The sequence below is a fragment of the Chelonia mydas genome, chromosome 4 (assembly GCF_015237465.2).
Source record: "Chelonia mydas isolate rCheMyd1 chromosome 4, rCheMyd1.pri.v2, whole genome shotgun sequence".
In the NCBI taxonomy this organism is placed as follows: domain Eukaryota; kingdom Metazoa; phylum Chordata; order Testudines; family Cheloniidae; genus Chelonia; species Chelonia mydas.
Genome location: NC_057852.1, coordinates 89,961,036 through 89,979,954, shown reverse-complemented (window position 1 = coordinate 89,979,954; position 18,919 = coordinate 89,961,036). Strand labels below are relative to the sequence as shown.

The window sequence follows — 18,919 nt, the reverse complement described above, 5'->3', positions numbered from 1 at the left end:
CTCTTGCTCCTTGATTTCTTTCTTTTTCTTCTGTTTCTGTGCCCTGTTGCTTTCCCTTTCTTCTTCCATTTTTCTCCTTGCTTCCTGGCCTTATTCCTTCCCTTCCTTCATGCTTTCCCCCGTGCTCATCTTTAACTTCTTCCTTTTTACCTCCCCCTTCTTTTCCTCACTCCTTCTCCCATTCTTGTGAAGATCTTTCCCTTTCCTTTGTTTCCCCCTATCATTTTCTTGCTAATTAGCAAGTATCTGGGCTTCTAAAGTGAAATTGCTTCGTTCAAGAAGGGCATCAAAGAACAAACAGCAGGTCCAGGAGTGAACCTGTTCTTTAAGCTCCTCCTGCTGCCAAGCAGCAGAGCAAAGCTGGCAGCAACAACCTCTTTTTTCAGGCCTGACCCTGATTAGTTATGAGAAGTGGAGAGGGGAGGGTTAAAAGAAAAAGTGGGTGGCAACTGGCAAGGAAAAGGGAACAGAGAAAGTAGAGAAAGCAAGAGAGAGGAAAAAGCTGGGGGGAGCAAGAGAAGGCTAAAGGGAACTTATATTCACACACATCATAGTGCAGTTCAGCTGATACAAATACAGAATTGTCTAAAACCTCTCAGGCTTTCCACATCCAAGCTGTCACCAAATGCTCCTGATTCTTCACCTGTAACTGCTACAGAATACATCCTTTCCCTTGCCATTTCTTCTGCTGAAACCCTGGCTTATGCCCTAGGCATCTCTGGACTCCCTAATTCTTACACAGCTCCCCATAAGCCTATTCAAAGTGTCACTGATACTTATTTAAACTTCCTTGCCTTGATTACTTGCATTGGCTTTGGATAGCCTTCTACATAAAATATATGGCCCAGATCCTCAAAGATATTTTCAGGATGGAACTGAGAGATATCAAGAGGAACGATAGGGATAAGATGATGGAAGATGTGTAAAAACAAAAAATAACACCCCCCCCCAAAAAACAAATAGCTTCTATACAGAAGTGGGATGAAAAGTGTGGGGGATCATCATGATGTTCCTATTACGTCTCTGGCGTTTAGGGCAGTGACGAAGCTCCTCCACTCCTGTCTGTTTCTGGCAAGTCTTTCAGTAGTTCCCCAGCTGTGCCCCAGGTTTTTCAGCTCAGCTTCCACAGCTCTTTGCCATGTTGTTTTCAGGCAGCCTCGTTTTCACTTGCCTTCAGGTGTCCATCTCATTCCTACTCTGGTGATGGAATCAGTTTCCATCTGAAGCACATGACCGATCCATCTCCAGCGCCTCCTGGCAATGATGGTGCTCAGATCCTCTTGGCTGCACCGTGTCGGTAGATCTTGGTTTGAGATTGTTCTGGGCCAAAAGATAAGGAGGATTTTTCTGAGACAGGTTGTACGGAATGAAAACAGTTTGGACATGTCATACTTTCTTATTCCCCAGCATTCTGCACTTTAAAGTAGTGTTGAAAGTACACAGCTCTGATAAATCTTGAGTTTGGTTTTGGTGTTGTATTTTGATGATTTCGAGACTGTATTTAAGCTCCTGAACATGTTCCTGGCTTTATTGATTTTGTTCCGGATGTCCTGGCTTGTTCCACCGTCCTGGCTTATGGTGCTGCCCAAGTATGTGAATGTTTCTACATTGGTGAGAACATAATCTTCTATCCATACTGGTGATGGTGAGGCAATATTAAAGGTCATGATATCTGTCTTATTGCAGTTGATTTTCTGTCCAATTTTCTGGCTGAATATGTTGAGTTGAGTAGTTTTTTTCTTGTATATGGTGTTGGGTATGTAATAGGAAAGCAGCAGCATCTGCGAAGTCCGGGTCTTCAAGGGTTGAGAAGAGTGTCCATTTAATGCCCCTTGGCTTGTCTTCTGTTGTACGCTGCATTACCCAGTCAATGGCAATGTTGAAGAGGACTGCAGACATGACACACCCCTGACGTACTCCTGTTTTGACTTCCAAACTGAGCTCACTGTGATCAACACTGCATGTAAAGTTGAAATAGAAGCTTTTGGTTACATTGATTATAAGGAAAGGAATTCCAAATGCCGCCATAGGCTGGTTCTGTGAATGCTATCAAAAGCCTTCTCAAAGTCTATGAAATTTATGTAGAGTTGCCATTGCCATTCTAAGCACTATTCTATTATGTTTCATAGAGGAAAGATCTGGTCTGTGCATCCATGCCCTTTCCGAAAACCAGCTTGCTCTTTTCTGAGAATGCTATCAACTGCCTCTGATATATGCTGGACTATGATTTTACACAGTACTTTGCTTGGCACAGATAAAAGTGTGATACCACGCCTGTTATTACAATCACTGAGAGTTCCTTTCTTTGGTATCTTCACTATAACCTCATTGATCCACTCATCTGGCACTTTTTCCCTTTCCCAGACTGCTATAAATAGAGGGGCCAGGATAGATGCTGCTAATTTAGGATTTACCTTGAACAATTCTGTATTCAAGTTATCCTTGCCAGGAGCTTTCCCATTTTTTAAGGATTTGATGGCTTGAATGATCTCTTTCTTAGTTGGGGTGTCTGTGTTGATATCAAGATCTTCTTCTGCTTCCTGGATGTTTGCTTCCTCCTTAGGTGTCTCCCTGTTCAGCAATTCTTTAAATGCTCTGTCCAGCGTGTTTCTTGTTCTTTTTCGGTTGTTAGTAGGTGTCCTTGTTTGTTCCTTATGAGAGTGTTTGTTGGTGTCTGCCGTTTACCACTGATAAGATTTTTTAGACGGTTCCTTGTTCACCACAAGCAGCTGCATCCTCTGCTTGTGTTGCCAGATTATCAATATAATGCTGTTTGTCCACTCTCACAAAGCGTTTGACCTTGTCTTGCTATACTGCTTGTGGTATTTGTCCTTTCGCTTCTGGGATTTTGTGTCTAAAACTTTTTTCTTCAGGGCTTGTCTGGTTTCTGTGGCGTTCCATGTGCTGGGTGTAATCCACGCCTTCCTTCTCTTCTGCCTGTACCCTAGACAGGCTTCACTGCTATGTTTATAAATTGCTGTTACTTTGTCCTACTTCTTGTTGATCTCCTCATCTGCATTCCTCTCCTCTTCATCAAGGTCTGCAAGTGCTTGAAATCTGTTCTTTAACTGCAGAATGAAGGCTTTCTGTATTTCCAGGGACTTTAGCTTGTCAATATCATAATGTCTATGTCCCTTGTTTGGTGGACCCACACGTCTCAGTTTTAGCTTGTTGGAGGCTGTCACAAGGTGGTGGTCGCTGCCAATATCTGCACCCTTTCTCACTTTCACATCTGTCAGTGAGCGTCGCCATTTGCCATTGATCATGATATGGACAATCTGGTTCTTATTTGCCATTTGGAGAACATGATGTGAATTTCATGATGTTCAAATAGGGTTCCGCCAATGACTAGGTCATTTATATTACTGTAATCAACAAGCCTTTCTCTGTTTTCATTCATGGTGCCACACCCATGTCTTCCCATTGCTCTGTCGTTGTTTGTGTTGTCCTTACCGACCTTGGCATTCAAGTCTCCCATGACGATAGTTAGGTCGTGGTGTGATATTCTCTCTAACTCCACCTCTAGTGTAAGGTAGCATTTGTCCTTTACTACTTCATCACTGTCATTTGTTGGGGCATAACACTGAATCAGGGTGATATTATTATGTTTCCCTTTCAGTCTGGCTCTCATAAGTCTGCTGTTGATGGATTTTCATTCAAGCAGGGAATGCTCCACTCCCTTCTTCAAAAGTATGGCAACTCCCTCATGGTGTTGTCCATCATCCCGTCCAGAAAACAGCAAAGTTTCTCCCGAGGCTGTTCTTAATCTTCCTGATCCCGTCCATCTGCTCTTGCTGACACCCAGGATGTGTAAGCTGTAGCATCTCATCTCTGCTGTGACCTGAGCTAGCTTCCCTGCTTCATAGATTGTCCATATGTTCCAAAAAACAAGTTTGTTTTTTGTCTTGGTGTTAAGCACTTCAGTCTTCATGCCAGTGGCTTCTTTTCGGCTTTCACAGCTGGCAGTCTTACAGGTCATTGACTCCTGAAGGCCATCACACACAGTAATGGTCGATTTCTCCATTGCTGTTTCCGTAGCATTTTTTTTTTTATGGGACAGGGTTGTTAGCCCTGTGCCTAACCCCCAACCTGGAGGACCAGGATGTCTGTTTTGTCTGGCCTCTCCCCCACAGAACAATCTGGCATGGTTGAACCCCAGGAGCAAAAAGCCCCCGCCGACACAGACTCTGAGAATCGTTAGAGCACGCAAGCTGTCCTGCCATGACAAGGCACTAGAGGACAGAAGTGTGAGGGATAGGAGCTAGAAAATCTACAAGAGGAAAAGTTTGTGTCACAGAGGCAGAGAAAGAAAAGACGGCTCATGTTGCATAGTCAAAATACAGCAAGTATCTGAGTTAAGGTAAAGATAAGGAATGGAAGGGAATTCGTTAAGGGGGTAAGCTATAAAAGTCAACAAATCAGAAAAAAGAGGTGGACAAAGTATGTCTAGGGAGAAAGATAAACAGTGCCCACACCCCAAGAAATGACAGTGATGTTGGAAGAGAGACTTTACTTACCTAGCTATCTGAATTGAAAAGTAGGATAGCAAAATTCAAGGCCTGCAGTACATCTCACATGGTATCAACATCATTTTGTTTGAAAGGATAGAAGGAGAAAGTAGACACTACTTTAGATCAGATAGAAATGAACAAGAATTAACGGGTTGGGATCTTGGAAATTGTAGGTAACAGCTGTGCATCAGTTATCACAAAATGTCGGAGTGATAAAACCAAGCATGGGGAAGGATGAAAGCATCAGGAAAGAAGAATAGACTTGAAAAAGGCAGACTAATGAAAAATAGGAAAACTTAATGTGTAAGGTCGCATGGAGAAAGAAATTGATCATCAAAGGGGTCTGATGGTTTTCTTCTCAAGGTACCAACAAAAACAATCCAAAACAGGAAAAGGAGCTAAAGGTCAATGTAGTTTAATTATATAACATTAAACAAACAAAAAATCCAAACCATGAGCAGAAAAGTAAAAAGGGTTGACTTTAATGTATTAATAAAGACATGGAGGGGCACAGTCAAGAAAGGAAAAGTAGATACAATTCACTATTAGCCCAGTAAAAAGAATCCATGTCATGTAATCAGAGAATTGATGTAATTTCCCTGTCTAGATTTGCTGATCTGTTTATGTTGATGCATCTTTTAGTTTGCAAACTCCTTATGAATCTACAGTTATCTGAATAAAAATGCTCTTTGTAAACCAAAAAGGGAAGAGATACTCTCAACTGAGGCTTGATTTTGAACCATTGAAGTTTTCAGGTGTTTTGTCACTCACTTTAATGGTGCAGAACTGGGCCCTTACAGCAAAGAGATATGAGAGTAGATTCAATTTTCTTCATGTTTTTCTATGTCCTTTTTGTTCCAGTCAAGTCATTTATTCTGTTTTTCCTTTATAATATAAGAAGCTAGACATTGTATGTCACACTAATGAGGAGAGGGTTCAAAAGGTATTTATGTAGAGGTGTCCTATCTTCTTCAAAAGAGACTCTTTATAAGCCCCATATAAAGTACAGTAAAGAATAGATCCCTTATAAAGAAAAAAGACAGATATCCTCCTTTTCAATGCCCTTAAAATATAGTAAAGTATAGTGAAGAATAGATCCCTTGTAACTTCAGATCTGTGGACTGGTGCAGTTGGATGCTGCCTCTCTTAAGGACCACATGACACAACACATTATTGAGGGTAGAATCCCCTAATCCAGAAAGAATGTGTAATATGCCCGACTTAAAGAACTACTTGTGTTCCACATTATATGCTGCCAAGATAAACTCTCATATGCTTTTAAGCATTCCACTAATTTTTTTCCCTGTTCTTAGTAGTAAGAATCACTGAAGTAGGGAATGTGTGTGGTCACTTGTTTCATAAGAGAGAGCTATAATATGACAGAGTCCTTGCTTACTTTGTTTGTGATCACACCATATTATGCACACATACACAAAGGCACCTATAAAATTTTAGGTGTTCTTGCAAAAATGTTCATCACCTTGACATGTTTTTGTATATTTTTGTTCATTTAGGTCTGCAAAGTATAAAATATATTTTTAAAAGCAAACATGCAACAGTCCTAAAGCAAGTTCAAGATTTTAAGAAGTCTTTTAAAAATGACAAATGTACAATGCCAAATCATTACCTCCTGAAGATCATCTTTAAGAACAACATATTTTGGAATTGCTTAAAACAGTTGTCAGTGGACACTTTGGGCCTGATTCTCACATCACTCTGGCAGTGTAAAGGGACCTTAAAGTGAGTGTATATTTAATGTATAGACACATTTAAGTGGAACTTCAATATGATTAGCAAAAATCCCAGGGTGAAATCCTGGTGCAATTGAATTCTATGGCAAAACTCCTCTTTACTTAATAGGGCCAGGTTTTCACCTCCATCCTTTATTTTTCCTCCTTGTTTTCACATCCTTTGATATGTCACTGGATAGTTCATATTCTTCTGGAAGACACTTGTTTTTGTCTTAGCAAATGTGACTGAATCTCTAAAATGATTACTCCCATCTCCCATAAATAGCAAGAAACTGGAATAAATATTAACTACTTAACCCCTATCACTGCACTGCAAATGGGCTGATTCTTAAAATTAATAATATAAGATGATTGTTTTTATATGAAGAAAATGTAAGAAAATAAACTTTTCAATCTCTTCTAAGAAGAAGGCAACAAAACTGGGTTGTCTGCTTTTATATGGCAAGAAACTTCAATGTAAAACACTTTAGGAAAATTATACACTTGGGTCCATCTTCCTTGAAAATATAAAGTGTCAGTATTTTGAACCAAGGGTACAAATATATACATTTAAGGATATACACTGTAGAAGGGTTTTCATTCAAATGTATTAAGAGATCCTGTTCAGGATCTTCCAGGTTTGGAGACAGCTGCTTTAAATGTGACTGTCCTGTGAAAAAGTTGCCTGTAGAAAGGACCTTGTGTGTTTCCATATTTCCCTGAAACATCCAGATTAACTCAAAATGAGATGGTGTTTTGTTTTTAAACTTTCAGTCTAGGAAATTCAATGTGTGATCTGAAACTCCAATGATCGGGGGGCCTCTTTCTTTCAGTATCCTTATGGCCAATGTAAAATAAGTTAATAGTCTCAGTCCAATCCTTAGCAGATAAGTGTCACTATCACAGAACACCACCAGATTTGCCACCCTTGTTGGTAGTCTCTGCAGAGAGGCTAAGGGTTAAATAGATGGGAAAATGAACTGCCTCCTCAGTCTCTGAGATGGTTTTCCTTTACGGAGTAGATGCACAAGGCTAGAGCCCTGTTTCTGCCCATGCTTTACATGTTCTATGGATAAATACAGTAGTGGACTTTAGCTCCAAGAAGATCAGACCAACTTGTTTCCTGAAGTAATATATTCACTTAAATAATCATTTACTTCTAAGTCAGTTGATAATTCAAAGCAGTCTGAAGATATCACTGTATTTTAATATTGATTATTTTTTACTTACAGGGAGGCACTATCAACTCTTATTCAATTACCTAGCAATACAGTAGCAAATAAGTGAGCCACAATATGCAGAGAAAATCCAGGCACTCACTTTATGAAAGAAAAAAAATAGTATAGGTGGTTTATTTAAGTAAACTAACTATGCTAATTTAAATAGGTTAAATGTAGCATCCTGCAAAGTTCCTACAATAATCTGGTTCATATACTTTCAATGACAGAGGTGGCTCTCCTTGCTAATACCATGCATACTCAACTGGCTAGAAAAGCAACACTTCTGCTGGCATCAGATTCAAAAGGCTCGGTTGTGGCCCCAGTCCAGCAAAGCTCTTAAGGACCTGCATAACTTTAAATGGATCAGTAGTTTCATTAACTTTAATGAGACTATTCCTATGCTTTAAGTTCTGCATGTGCTTACAATTTTTGGTGGATCAGAGCCAATATTACTAAAATCTATTTCAAAGTGTATTACTTTCTGTGTATATGTGAAAAGTGCAATATAAGTCCAGAGCATTTCATTATTAGCAGTGGGCATGTATGAAAGCCTGCTGAAGTCAATTGTAGTTTTGCCATTGATTTCAATGAGCCTTGGATCAGACCCAGAGATAGTGGTGGTACTCAAAAAAACCAACAACCCAGCTAATTATACAGAAATAAATGTCCACGCATCCTTTTGCAGTGGTTTAACTGTATTGGTTTCAAGGCTGATTTCAATGATAGGAAAGGAGTACTTGTGGCACCTTAGAGACTAACCAGTTTATTTGAGCATGAGCTTTCGTGAGCTACAGCTCACTTCATCGGATGCATAGCATATCGTGGAAACTGCAGAAGACATTATATACACACAGAGACCATGAAACAAAACTTCCTCCCACCCCACTCTCCTGCTGCTACTCTCCAAGTGCTACAGCAGCATAGCTGCAGTGGACGGCATGATGTTGCCTCGTATGGAAGCATTTGAGGGACACGGAAAAGTTGACATCCAGAGGAGCATTAGGGAATGCTGCAGATTCTGAGGTGACCTACACAATTTTCCTCCACTGTACATTGGCTTTGCTCTGACTCCTCCCACATTTCTTCTGTGGGTGGAGTTTATAGACCCCTCTATGGAACTGTTTCAGATTTGTGCACTGATACCAGAGTGAACTGAATAAGGAGGTTTGTCCTTGCACATAGAATTTAGAGGCAGTTTTTAGAATAAGGTCCAAATCCACAAAGGTATTTAGGCTCCTAACTTCCATGGATTTCAGTGAAAGTTAGAAACCTAAATACTTTTGTAGATCTAGGCCTAAGTTCTTACTCTTTTTAGTCCACAGGCCATGGGGCCTATGACCCCATGAATTTAAATTAAAATCTAACTAAATTAAGTAAGAAATTTGTAAAATTAATCATGAGAAACTGCACCCCAAATAGTAAAATGGGGATTGCTGCTTAAAAAGTGATGGATGGGTATTGACGTACTGTTTCTTTGTGATAGCATTACAGCAAAATTCCTCTAAATTACTGATGATAAAAGAGACTCATCATCTAATCCACCTACACCTAACACTTACATCAGCTTCAGTGGAAATTTATGGTGTACAGAGAATACAGGATGTGGCCATTGGGAAATTAATATTGTGAATGGCTTGTACTGAAGTTGTTTTCAACTTTTCACCCATATATGATTTAATTAGCCTAAAACACTTGCTTATGTTTATTCCAGCCAGAGGCAAAGGCTTGCATAAAAGAAGAAATCCATTTAGTGAAAAATGATCTTCCTCATTGAGGAGGCTATAATTTTTCCCATGTAACACAAGTTTACCTTTCAAACAACACATTTTAGCCGAATACAAAATATTTCTATATTTAGTTCTCTTCAGTGCTAATCAGTTAGCAGGCAGCTTTCTCAAACCATATGTATCCCATCTGTCTGTGTTTTTAAAATATTACTAAGTGTTAAACAAAACAAATTGGCTACATTTTGTGGGCGCTGTTAGCGAAAGTCAGATTGGGCCAAAGATATTGCAGACTTCACCAGCAGCCTCAGTTCTCACTAGTCGGACCTAACCTCCCCAGTGAGAGGTGTTGTAAGCCTTCGTGCTGTATTATTAACCTCCCCGGGGGACTCTTTTAACATCTACTGTCCTACTCCGAGCCAAGTCACATTACTGCTGCGTGGTTTTGTTTCGCGGGTGGGGAGATTGTGTGGGCTGTAGTTTAGTGGAGCTGGCGTGGCCACTCCCAAACTCTTAAGGGTTTGCAGATCAGACTCTCGGTGCTACACTGCGAATAAGGATTACATGTTGCCATTCAGATCCAACTGTATTTTGCTAGGAGAGGGGAAGGGAATCTGTCCTGTGATTCCCAAAACTAAACCGGTGACAGCAGGCTCCGCAGAAGGAGTTTGCTGCAGAGGAGCACACAGCCGTTTTAAAAACCTGTTTTAACTGCTGCGACTTTCTAAAGGGAGCTCACGTGGAGAAATACTGGGGAGGGCAGCTCAGCGTTCACCACTTACAAACAGGTTTCAGACCAGTAATGAGGGCACAAATAAACGCAATGTGGTGATAACATAGGCCGGAGGGACATCTACGTAGGATCTGAGATCTCTCGCTTCTTAGGTGTTAAGTCGAAGCATGAGCCAAATCCAGTTGGTCCTCGTGGTACTTGTTGCGTGCTGCTTTATAACTAATAGTGGAAAGATACTTTAGCCAAAGCATGATTTTTTTTAGACAAGCCCTTACCAGTAGCGGCTTCGTCAAGCGGCTAGGCCAACCACTGCATTCTTTAGCTAGACTTGATCTTCGGGTCAGGGATTGTCTCTCCCTGTGGTTGGACAGCGCCTGGGATATTATGGGTGCTTATTTACTATTAAAAGAACCTGAATAATACTGAATGTTTAAAGCAAGAGTCTGAATTCCTCCAAAGTACTCACTGGTGGATCGTTTTGTATTTCGCTTTTTCCTGAAGGCAAAAGTGCGGATAAAATTGGATTTAAAAGTAAAAGTCACCTTGTCAGTCTACTTTGCTCTTGATTCTCTGAGCGCTCTCTTTTGAAAACGCAACAGAAGTTTGGTTGCCTTTTGGGCGGGTGGGGGGGAAACCCGGGTTTGTTAGGTATTGAGCAAACAAACGACGTGGAAAATCATGTGAAAATTTTGTTCCCGCACAATCACGGTTTCACGAAATGAAACAGTTTGCCTTCCCCCTGACACAAGTTTTATTCTAGCAGCTAAAGGCTCGCTAGAGTCTAGGAGCAGCGTCTAAGTTCTCCATGGGCAGTGGAAGGATGGGGAATCAGAAATGAAATTCCCCCTTTCATCCTAATACACCTCTTTTCAATTTTTGTAATTGCCAGTCTCTGCCATAATGAGATCCTTTGAAATTCAAAAGACACGTTTTAATGTTACATCTTTATCTTTGGGGGAAACCTAGTTTTCCACCACTGCTACATATCCTGTTAACAATCAGAGCCCAAGACCCTGAAAAGAGACCTATTGCACAATTTCTGCTGAATGCACTTCTTAGTTCATATAATGCTAGGGCCTTTTGATGTGCTACAATGCGCGTTACGCCCAAAGATTGTCTCTTTGGACAGATCTACAACGCTTGGCTTAATGTTTGGAAGTTAAATGGACAACAAGGATGTTGAAACTCCCACGCTTTAGCCACTGCAGACACTTGCTACATTTTCCTGTTAGTTTCCATAAGTGAAACAGACATGAAGGAGGCTGGGGGGGCGGGGAAGGAACATTTTTCTCTTTTATTTCCCCTTTTACTTTTTGTCAGCCTTAAAATAAGAGCTATTTGGGAAGAGTAAGCCTTGTATAGGTAGCTTGTATCTTCAAGTCCCTGGCTCTGTTGCTACTCCATGAAATCAAAATTTATGATTATTCAAATGTTGGGGACTGTGAAAAGAGAGGAAGAAAGAGAGAAAATTAATATTGCAGCTGTTCTTCTGATTAATGAGAGATAATTGCTCATGAAAAGTCACCCCTGTGGCATTTTGTTGTCTCCTGGATCTTTGTTCTTTTCCACTATTATTGAGGACTTTCTTGAAGACTAAGCGGTTCTTTTCAATTTTTGGTATTCAGAAAGTGTTGCTTGGTTACAGATAATGGAGAAATCTCGGGCTATATTGGGTAAGATGTGCCACAGACAGCAATACCACAATGCCACTTTCAGAAAAGGATGGATACAAGTTAACGATGCGCTTTCAATAAAACATTAATAGACTTGTTCACGCTTTTATAATGACCTCATTAATGGGAGCTGGGGGCAAGTCCTGTCTTCTGCTTATGTTCGCGCAACAAAACCCAGCTTTGAGATCATTTGCAAACCAATATGAAACCAATGTTAGATTAGCCGATTTATGTGATTATAGCGCACGAGTCATTATGTTGCATTTGGTCTGCAAGGGCTTCTTTTGCCATTAAAATGGTCAAAACTAGTGTTTGTTCTTCCCACAACACCCCATTCACTGGAGAGCAATTTGGTCACTGGCTGTTTGTAAACTGGCCATTCTGCAGTTTTACGTATACAGTAATGTCTGGATGCCGCCTTCCTTGCACAGCCAAATCCGCCAGTGAAGTGAGTGCCATGGGGCAGGAAAGCGGAATATTTCCCTAGCATGAATTTTGGGGGGTGAGGGACTTCACTTTTGTCATTTAAGCCGCCAATCTCTTGTAAATAAAGGTGTCAGGGGCATCTGGAGGAAAGGGAAAATGAGGGCATCCAGTCCTACAAGTTGCAGTCTGGGGGGAGCAGAGCTGCTGTTCTTTTTGAACTGCTCTAGTTTAAAAGCGGGGCAATTTCGTTACATTCTCATTTGTTACACTGTCTTGAACTAAAGGCAGACAAAGCTATACTCTGTCACCCCGAGCAGAATGAAGGGAATCAAAGGATTTCCCCTTAAAAGGACTAATTTTCTCCTTGAATTATGAAAGTAATGGCTAGGTAACAGCCTGTGCTCTGTACCCAACTGCTTAATACCTTCTAAATCCTTCCACGTGGCTCGACTAGTCGTGGCAATTAGAGCTCATTATAGGCTCATAAGAGCTCTCATTTCGGGGATTACTTAATGGACAATGAAATTTTATCGGACAGAATTATTGAAAAATAAAATTGTAACGAGGTCGGTGTGATGTGGGCGCACGCCTTCCATCATTCCGCCTGGATTGGAATATCTTCGCCTTCACATCGCGGTTTTCTTCCTCTTCTTATCACTGCACTTGGTTTATTATAACAATTACAGATTAAAACCGTGATCTGGTTCTTACTCCGTCTGACTTTCCTTAAATAAGGCCATTTCCCCCCAGATCAGCTAGATCTCAGCAGATGCAGCTTGTCCCACTTCAGAGAGCGGGTTATTTCCTTCAGAGCAGCTTCTTGTAAACACGGATGACTCCAAACCTCTCTCTCCATTGCAGTAAAAGCTGTATCACATAGGGAGATCTGGAAAGAGTCGCATCATCGGTCATTCTTATAATAATCATGTGTGTGTACTACTTACATATTGTGTAAAGCCTAATAAGAATAGTATTTCCAAAGGCCAATGAACTTGCTAAGCATCCATGCTCTGTGCTTAGCTCAGATCATGCATAACTGGTTTACTACTTTTTAGCAACCCAATACATTATTAGGCCGACGTAGCCTGTGGGTCGTATCTGTTAGTTTGTCTTTAATCAGTATCAAAACCTTGGCACGATAGTTTTTCACCACACTAACATGGCGCTTTGCATCAGAGCACTTTCCTTTAATTAATCGCTCTCTAATAATTTTTCACTCTCGATTGCTATCTCTTGCCTTCCGGGGTTTTTGATTCTTTGATCCTGTCTGTTGCTCTGAAGCAGTAAATGATGAGTTTGTAAAGGTGCTTTGCTGGCAATAGTTAAAGTTGAAGCTGACCTGCCTTAAACTCTGCAACTCCCTAATTGTTGTCACAAGATGTTGGATTAGCACATTTCTGGAATAGCTGTCTGTTTACACTCCAGAGACCCCCAGTCCAATAAACACTTTCTAATTGAATTCTAATCACATTCAAATAGCTCAATAACCAGTCTCAGCTGCAATTCATAAAACTTTAATTGCCATCCATAAATCCTGAGCTCCCCAAGTGTGGAGTGTCCCTACAACTCAATTATACCTTGCTTGCCAGAATTTCACTGGATGGCTTCAAGAAGACGAACTGACAATCTCTCCTTTCACTCTCCTTAGGAAGATACCGATTTTGAACTGAGATCTATTTCTACTTCTCCTCCTGTGTTAGTGGCAGCATCCTCTGCACGACTCCAATGAAAAATAAAGCCAGAGCTTCACTCTGTTTTGTAATCTGGGAAGGGGCCTTTTAACTGAGGCTGAGATGCGCTGGCACGTTACATTTCTAAACTCAGCGGCGAGGAAATATCCCCTTGATAGAAATGCAAACAGATGAGCAAGCTTTGGAAACCACTTTTGCTTGATTTTAAGATAAATTTAAACAGTGATCGCTGTTTGACTATGCCCATTGCCCAGGAACTTGTAGGATCATTGTGACAGGTTTTCAGAGTAACAGCCGTGTTAGTCTGTATTCGCAAAAAGAAAAGGAGGACTTGTGGCACCTTAGAGACTAACCAATTTATTTGAGCATAAGCTTTCGTGAGCTACAGCTCACTTCATCGGATGCAATTGGTTAGTCTCTAAGGTGCCACAAGTACTCCTTTTCTTTTTAGGATCATTGTGTTTCTCCCCGCCTCCATGATATCCTTTCAACACAATTAGGATAGAGATTTCTGTGCTAGCCTGGCTTCTTGGGGCCAGAGTTTTCTGCTGTAAAACGCAATTGTAACTGCTGAGTCCAAAGTCAAGTAGAATTTGATACACGGTCATATTTAAGTGATGCTTCGGGTCAGCTAACCACGAATGCAGTATTAGTTCTATTAACGATCAGTCCCCTTTTAAACTCCCATAGAACAGGTATTTGGAAAATCGTGTAATATGCTGCAAATACCTTGGCTCTTTAACGAAATCTGAAATGCTCAGGAGTCACCGACCATATTTCGCTGTTGATCCAATTTTACTTTGAATGATTGCTTCGGCAAACTTGGTGGAGATCAAAGAATCCCTCTCTGACATTTTCTCTTTTCATTAGGATTTTGAACTGAAGCTTTGAAATGATCATCGAAGTTAACTTGAAAGTCTTCCGTTTTGACAACGTCTTGGCTGAGAAGTGTCCAGATATTTTAAGGCTTCGTCCGTTGAACTAATTGCCAATTTGACAAGATTCACTCATAAAAAACAGCCCCTTACGCCTAAGGTAGCTCTGTCACGTAATTCACAGAAAATATAAGGGCTACTAAATTACTGGAAAAGCAGATGGGATTGTTTGTAGGTATAACTCGACATAGTGAGAGGGACGATCACCCAGAAGTTATAACTACGTAGTAAATTAAAATAAAATCAACCGGATCCTGCTTATTTCATCACGTGCCATTGGTTTGGTCCTACTCAGGAAATGATGTATTATTAGTATAAACGATGGGACTGGAGAATCTCTTGAGGTTTATTTTTAACCTCTTCAAAGACGTGCATTTATTTACCGGGTAATGTGTTAGAAAGTGCAACGTGGGATGTGGCTGAATCACAAACAGGGCAGCTGCCCCCTCCGTTGCTCCCTCGTTCCCTATAATTTATCTGGAGAGGAGGAGAACTGGAGTCATGGTGAAATTAACAAAACACACACACTTTGGAAAGTCTCCCCCTCCGCCCCCCTTGTTTTGTTCTAACTCGGGCAGCCTATCCTGAGGGTTTGGAGGAGAAGCCAAGGGGGTTTAGATCTGCATCTCTTTCAGGAATCACGTGTTAAATAGTTGATATAAAACCCTGGAGCAGGGGATCCAGGCGGGGGACTTGAAGACCAGCCCTCTCCAGGGACCCTTTTGTTCAGCTCTCAGACATAAGCACCTTCTCGCTAGCCAAGTGCTTCACTGGCAACTTCCCGGCCTTGGCAAAGGAGACAGACCCGGCAGAGCCAGCCCCGACCCGCGGCAGCCCTTCGAAATGTCCCGATCCTTCTATGTCGACTCTTTAATCATCAAAGACTCCTCGAGGCCAGCTCCTTCCCTGCCTGAGCACCCCCACGGACAGGATTTCCTCATCCCCCTCAGCATGCCTTCCCCCCTGGTCATGTCAGTGTCGGGCCCCGGCTGCCCGTCCCGCAAGAGCGGCACCTTCTGCGTGTGCCCGCTCTGTGTCACTTCGCACTTGCACTCGTCCCGGGGGGGCGGCAGCGGGGCCATCCCCCTGCTCAAGAGCCAGTTCCCTCCCGGCGGAGACGCCCAGTACTGCCCCAGGATGAGCCATGCCCAGCACCAGCACCAGCAGAGCCCGGTACCAGCCGCCGCCGCCGCCGCCGCCCTGGGCCACCCGGCCCATCACGCACCTGTCTGCACCGCCACCCCCTACAGCGTGAGCGACCCCAGGAGATTCCACTGCCTCAGCATGGGTAGGAGTCGCCGGCCCGGGGGCGCACTTCGCTCTGCAGCGGGCGGGCAAGGGGGTGAGCGGGGATTTTGCGGGGAGGGCGGATGCCCAAGCCCGGGCGCGGAGCTGCAGCGCGCTGCAGGTGGGGATAGACTAGAGAGGGATCGTTCACTCCCGGGGGGGGGGATGGGGATGAACTCAAGGGGGAACGAGCAGGTGTGTGTTTGCTTCCACTAGTGTTTGTTGGGCAGCGGGGATGGCGCAGACAAAGCGGAGGCGGGTTTCCAGGGCTGGCGTTAGCGAGCAGGTAATGTGCGGCTCTCTGTCCGCACACACCGAAAGAGGCGCTCACCCGGGCGTGGCGTCTTGCGGCCGCTGTAATACACGAAATGAGCCGGGGAGGGGGAAATACGTGTTTTGAAAAGGGCGATGGGGCCAGATTCGTCTGACTTCTTTTCACGCCACTTAGCCCTTCCGTCTCTCCCGTCCAGGAGGAGCCGATACTAGCCACATCCCAAACGGCAAGAGGATGCGGACCGCTTTCACCAGCACGCAGCTTCTGGAGCTAGAGAGGGAGTTTTCTTCCAACATGTACCTGTCCCGCCTGAGGAGAATCGAGATCGCTACCTACCTGAACCTGTCTGAGAAGCAGGTGAAAATCTGGTTCCAGAATCGAAGGGTGAAACACAAGAAAGAAGGCAAGGGGACCCAGCGAAACACTCACGGGGGCTGCAAGTGCGCTGGCAACCCGGGGCATTACCCTCGGTCAGAAGACGAAGAGTCTTTATCCCCATCCTCGGCGAACGAGGACAAAGAGATCTCCCCTTTATAAAGCGCTAACAAACCCGCCGACTGCCTTTCCAAGCTGGGACGCCTTCGGTCCTCTGAACTAGCTGCTTCCACCCTACGGCTGCAAGCCTGAACTAAACGGGGAAGCCTGTGTGACTGCAAGGGCATACACCTGCCCGAGCTAGGACCATGCTAAGGAACACACAAAGGCAATAGTTCTTAGTGGCTCTGTCCGCCCATAAGGTTTATTTTAGTCGCTTCCCAGGTTAGATATTTTGAATGTACAGGCTTTAGTGGTGAGCGTTCGACGAAAACATTATTTATATAACACAAGGAGCAATGCTGCTCTTTTTTTAAAAAAAAAAAGATGAACGTGGTCCTGGATTTCCTATGGGCATGGCAGTTTTCCTCTCCTCCCTCCCCTCAATACAGTTAAAGAAAATCCCATTTCAGGACTTTGCTGAAAGTTCTGACGTCGAGAAGACTTTAGAGAATTAAAAGGACAAAATAGGGTCTAACTGCATGAGAATCTTCTGTACAGAGTTTAAACAATTACAATCGTTCGGAGGTCCGTTTGTATGTGAATAGTTTTATATAAGATTTATATTTATATTTATTTAAATGAGGTCAGACAAGAATTTTAATTTTTTTAAAGTGCCAGCTGAGTTCAAACAATGGTGGTGTAATTATTGGGGCAAAAATGGTGGTTTTTTAAAATCCTTTGTACACTAATTGAATTAGTATGTTTCAGAAAAAAATATAAACCAATACAAATAAATGCCATCCGCTACTAACCTGAATAACTATGTTTCCTACTACACCGTGCTCTTGGTTTTAAACAAGTAAAGCTATTTCAGCATGAGAGAGTGCAAATGCACTTTCTAAGCCTGGCACTCTAACTAGCTTCTGGTTACTTTATAGCCCTGAACAATGAGTGTTCTTAGAGCTTCTGACAGCTTGTATTTGTCTGTTTTATTCACATCATCCAGCATAGCGGCGTTTTTGAAGCTGGTTACTGTTGGTTGGTGTTACTGAAAGTGGAGCTACAAAATCCCAGCCTCTTCAGCAAGAAAATAGCTCGCCAAAGTTAAAGACACACTCTCTGGGATTGCCTAGGGGAGTGTGGCGACCCTATTGCGGGCCCGATCCTGCAGGCACTGCAATCGGTGGCAGAACTGAACCCCAAGAGCTCGATCTGGCATCTCTTGAGCATGCCAGATCCCCGTGGGCCTTTCAATAGGAGTGTGGGGAGCGCAAGGTACGCCAGGCTTTGCTCCCCCTGGGTTGAAGGAAGCTTTGTGCCAGAGCTGGGCTGGGTGACTCGAATCGTTGGAATTTAAAATCCTGAAGTTTGTCAAAAAGGACGAAGGAACGGTTAGGCTAGAATTGCAAGGCACGGGTGTGACCCACAGACCTCTCTGCGCAGCGGGAGACGCCTGCTGGCTTTGCCCAGGCCAGGCGGGTCGGTCCCATTGAACTCAGGCCTCTGCTGGGCAAAGCGCGTGGGAGTTGGCCCGCGAAGAATAAGCGCGGGCGACAGCAGCCACTGTCAGACTGGGCAGAGCGTAAAGTTCCGACCCGCTTGCAAGGGCAACTAGGTATGGTGCCTGCGGGCCGATCCTGCCAGCCCTGACTCAGGTGAGTAATCCTGACCCACGGACAACTCTCTCTGAGTGAGACTTACTTCAGGTTGGAGGATAGGGCCCTACAGTTTCTTTATAGTCCATTTGTACAGCCTGACTGAAGAGAGTAAAGGCCCGAGGGCTGGTCCTGGGTGCTTTGCCAGTGATTTCAATGGCATGAAGTGCCAAGCCACTTCTTGGCGACTATTCCTCATACCAGGATTGCCATCCATGAACCTACCGCTCTTTCCTGGGGCAGCTTTGGGGTGAAGCCTCACCCAAAGGCCCTTATCGGCACTAGCACGTGGCCTGGGATTAGAAGTGCCCATTTTACCTGCTGAATTATTTTCTAGCAACATTTTTTGCCCCTCGTTGCAATCTCTTGCTATCATTTCCCTTTCTTCCCAAAGGAGATTTTTGACCACAGCCTCCAGTTGATTGCAAAAACCACAAGAAAAATAGTTGTCTCCTGCTCACTTAATTTTTTTCGCATCCTTTCTCTTTAACAAAACCCTGGAGTCTGGGCTCAGATGTTGGTCTCTTCTTTCAAGTGCCTGCGCCACTCTTAATCACAGGATGGCTAATAAGGTTCCCGACTG

General features: G+C 43.1%; 1 protein-coding gene across 1 annotated transcript; it reads left to right on the top strand.

Moving 5' to 3' along the window:
* The first annotated feature begins 15,040 nt into the window (after positions 1-15,040).
* GSX2 (GS homeobox 2) lies at positions 15,041-17,416 on the top strand. The gene is made up of 2 exons (XM_007071040.3): positions 15,041-15,931; positions 16,401-17,416. The coding sequence occupies exons 1-2, from the start codon at positions 15,487-15,489 to the stop codon at positions 16,739-16,741; spliced, it is 786 nt and encodes a 261-aa protein (XP_007071102.2). The 5' UTR covers positions 15,041-15,486; the 3' UTR covers positions 16,742-17,416.
* Positions 17,417-18,919: the final 1,503 nt, after the last annotated feature.

Coding starts and splice junctions, on each gene's coding strand:
- GSX2 (XM_007071040.3), top strand. CDS start 15,487: ATGTCCCGATCCTTCTATGTCGACTCTTTAATCATCAAAGACTCCTCG. Junction 15,932..16,400: donor ATTCCACTGCCTCAGCATGG/GTAGGAGTCGCC, acceptor TCTCCCGTCCAG/GAGGAGCCGATACTAGCCAC.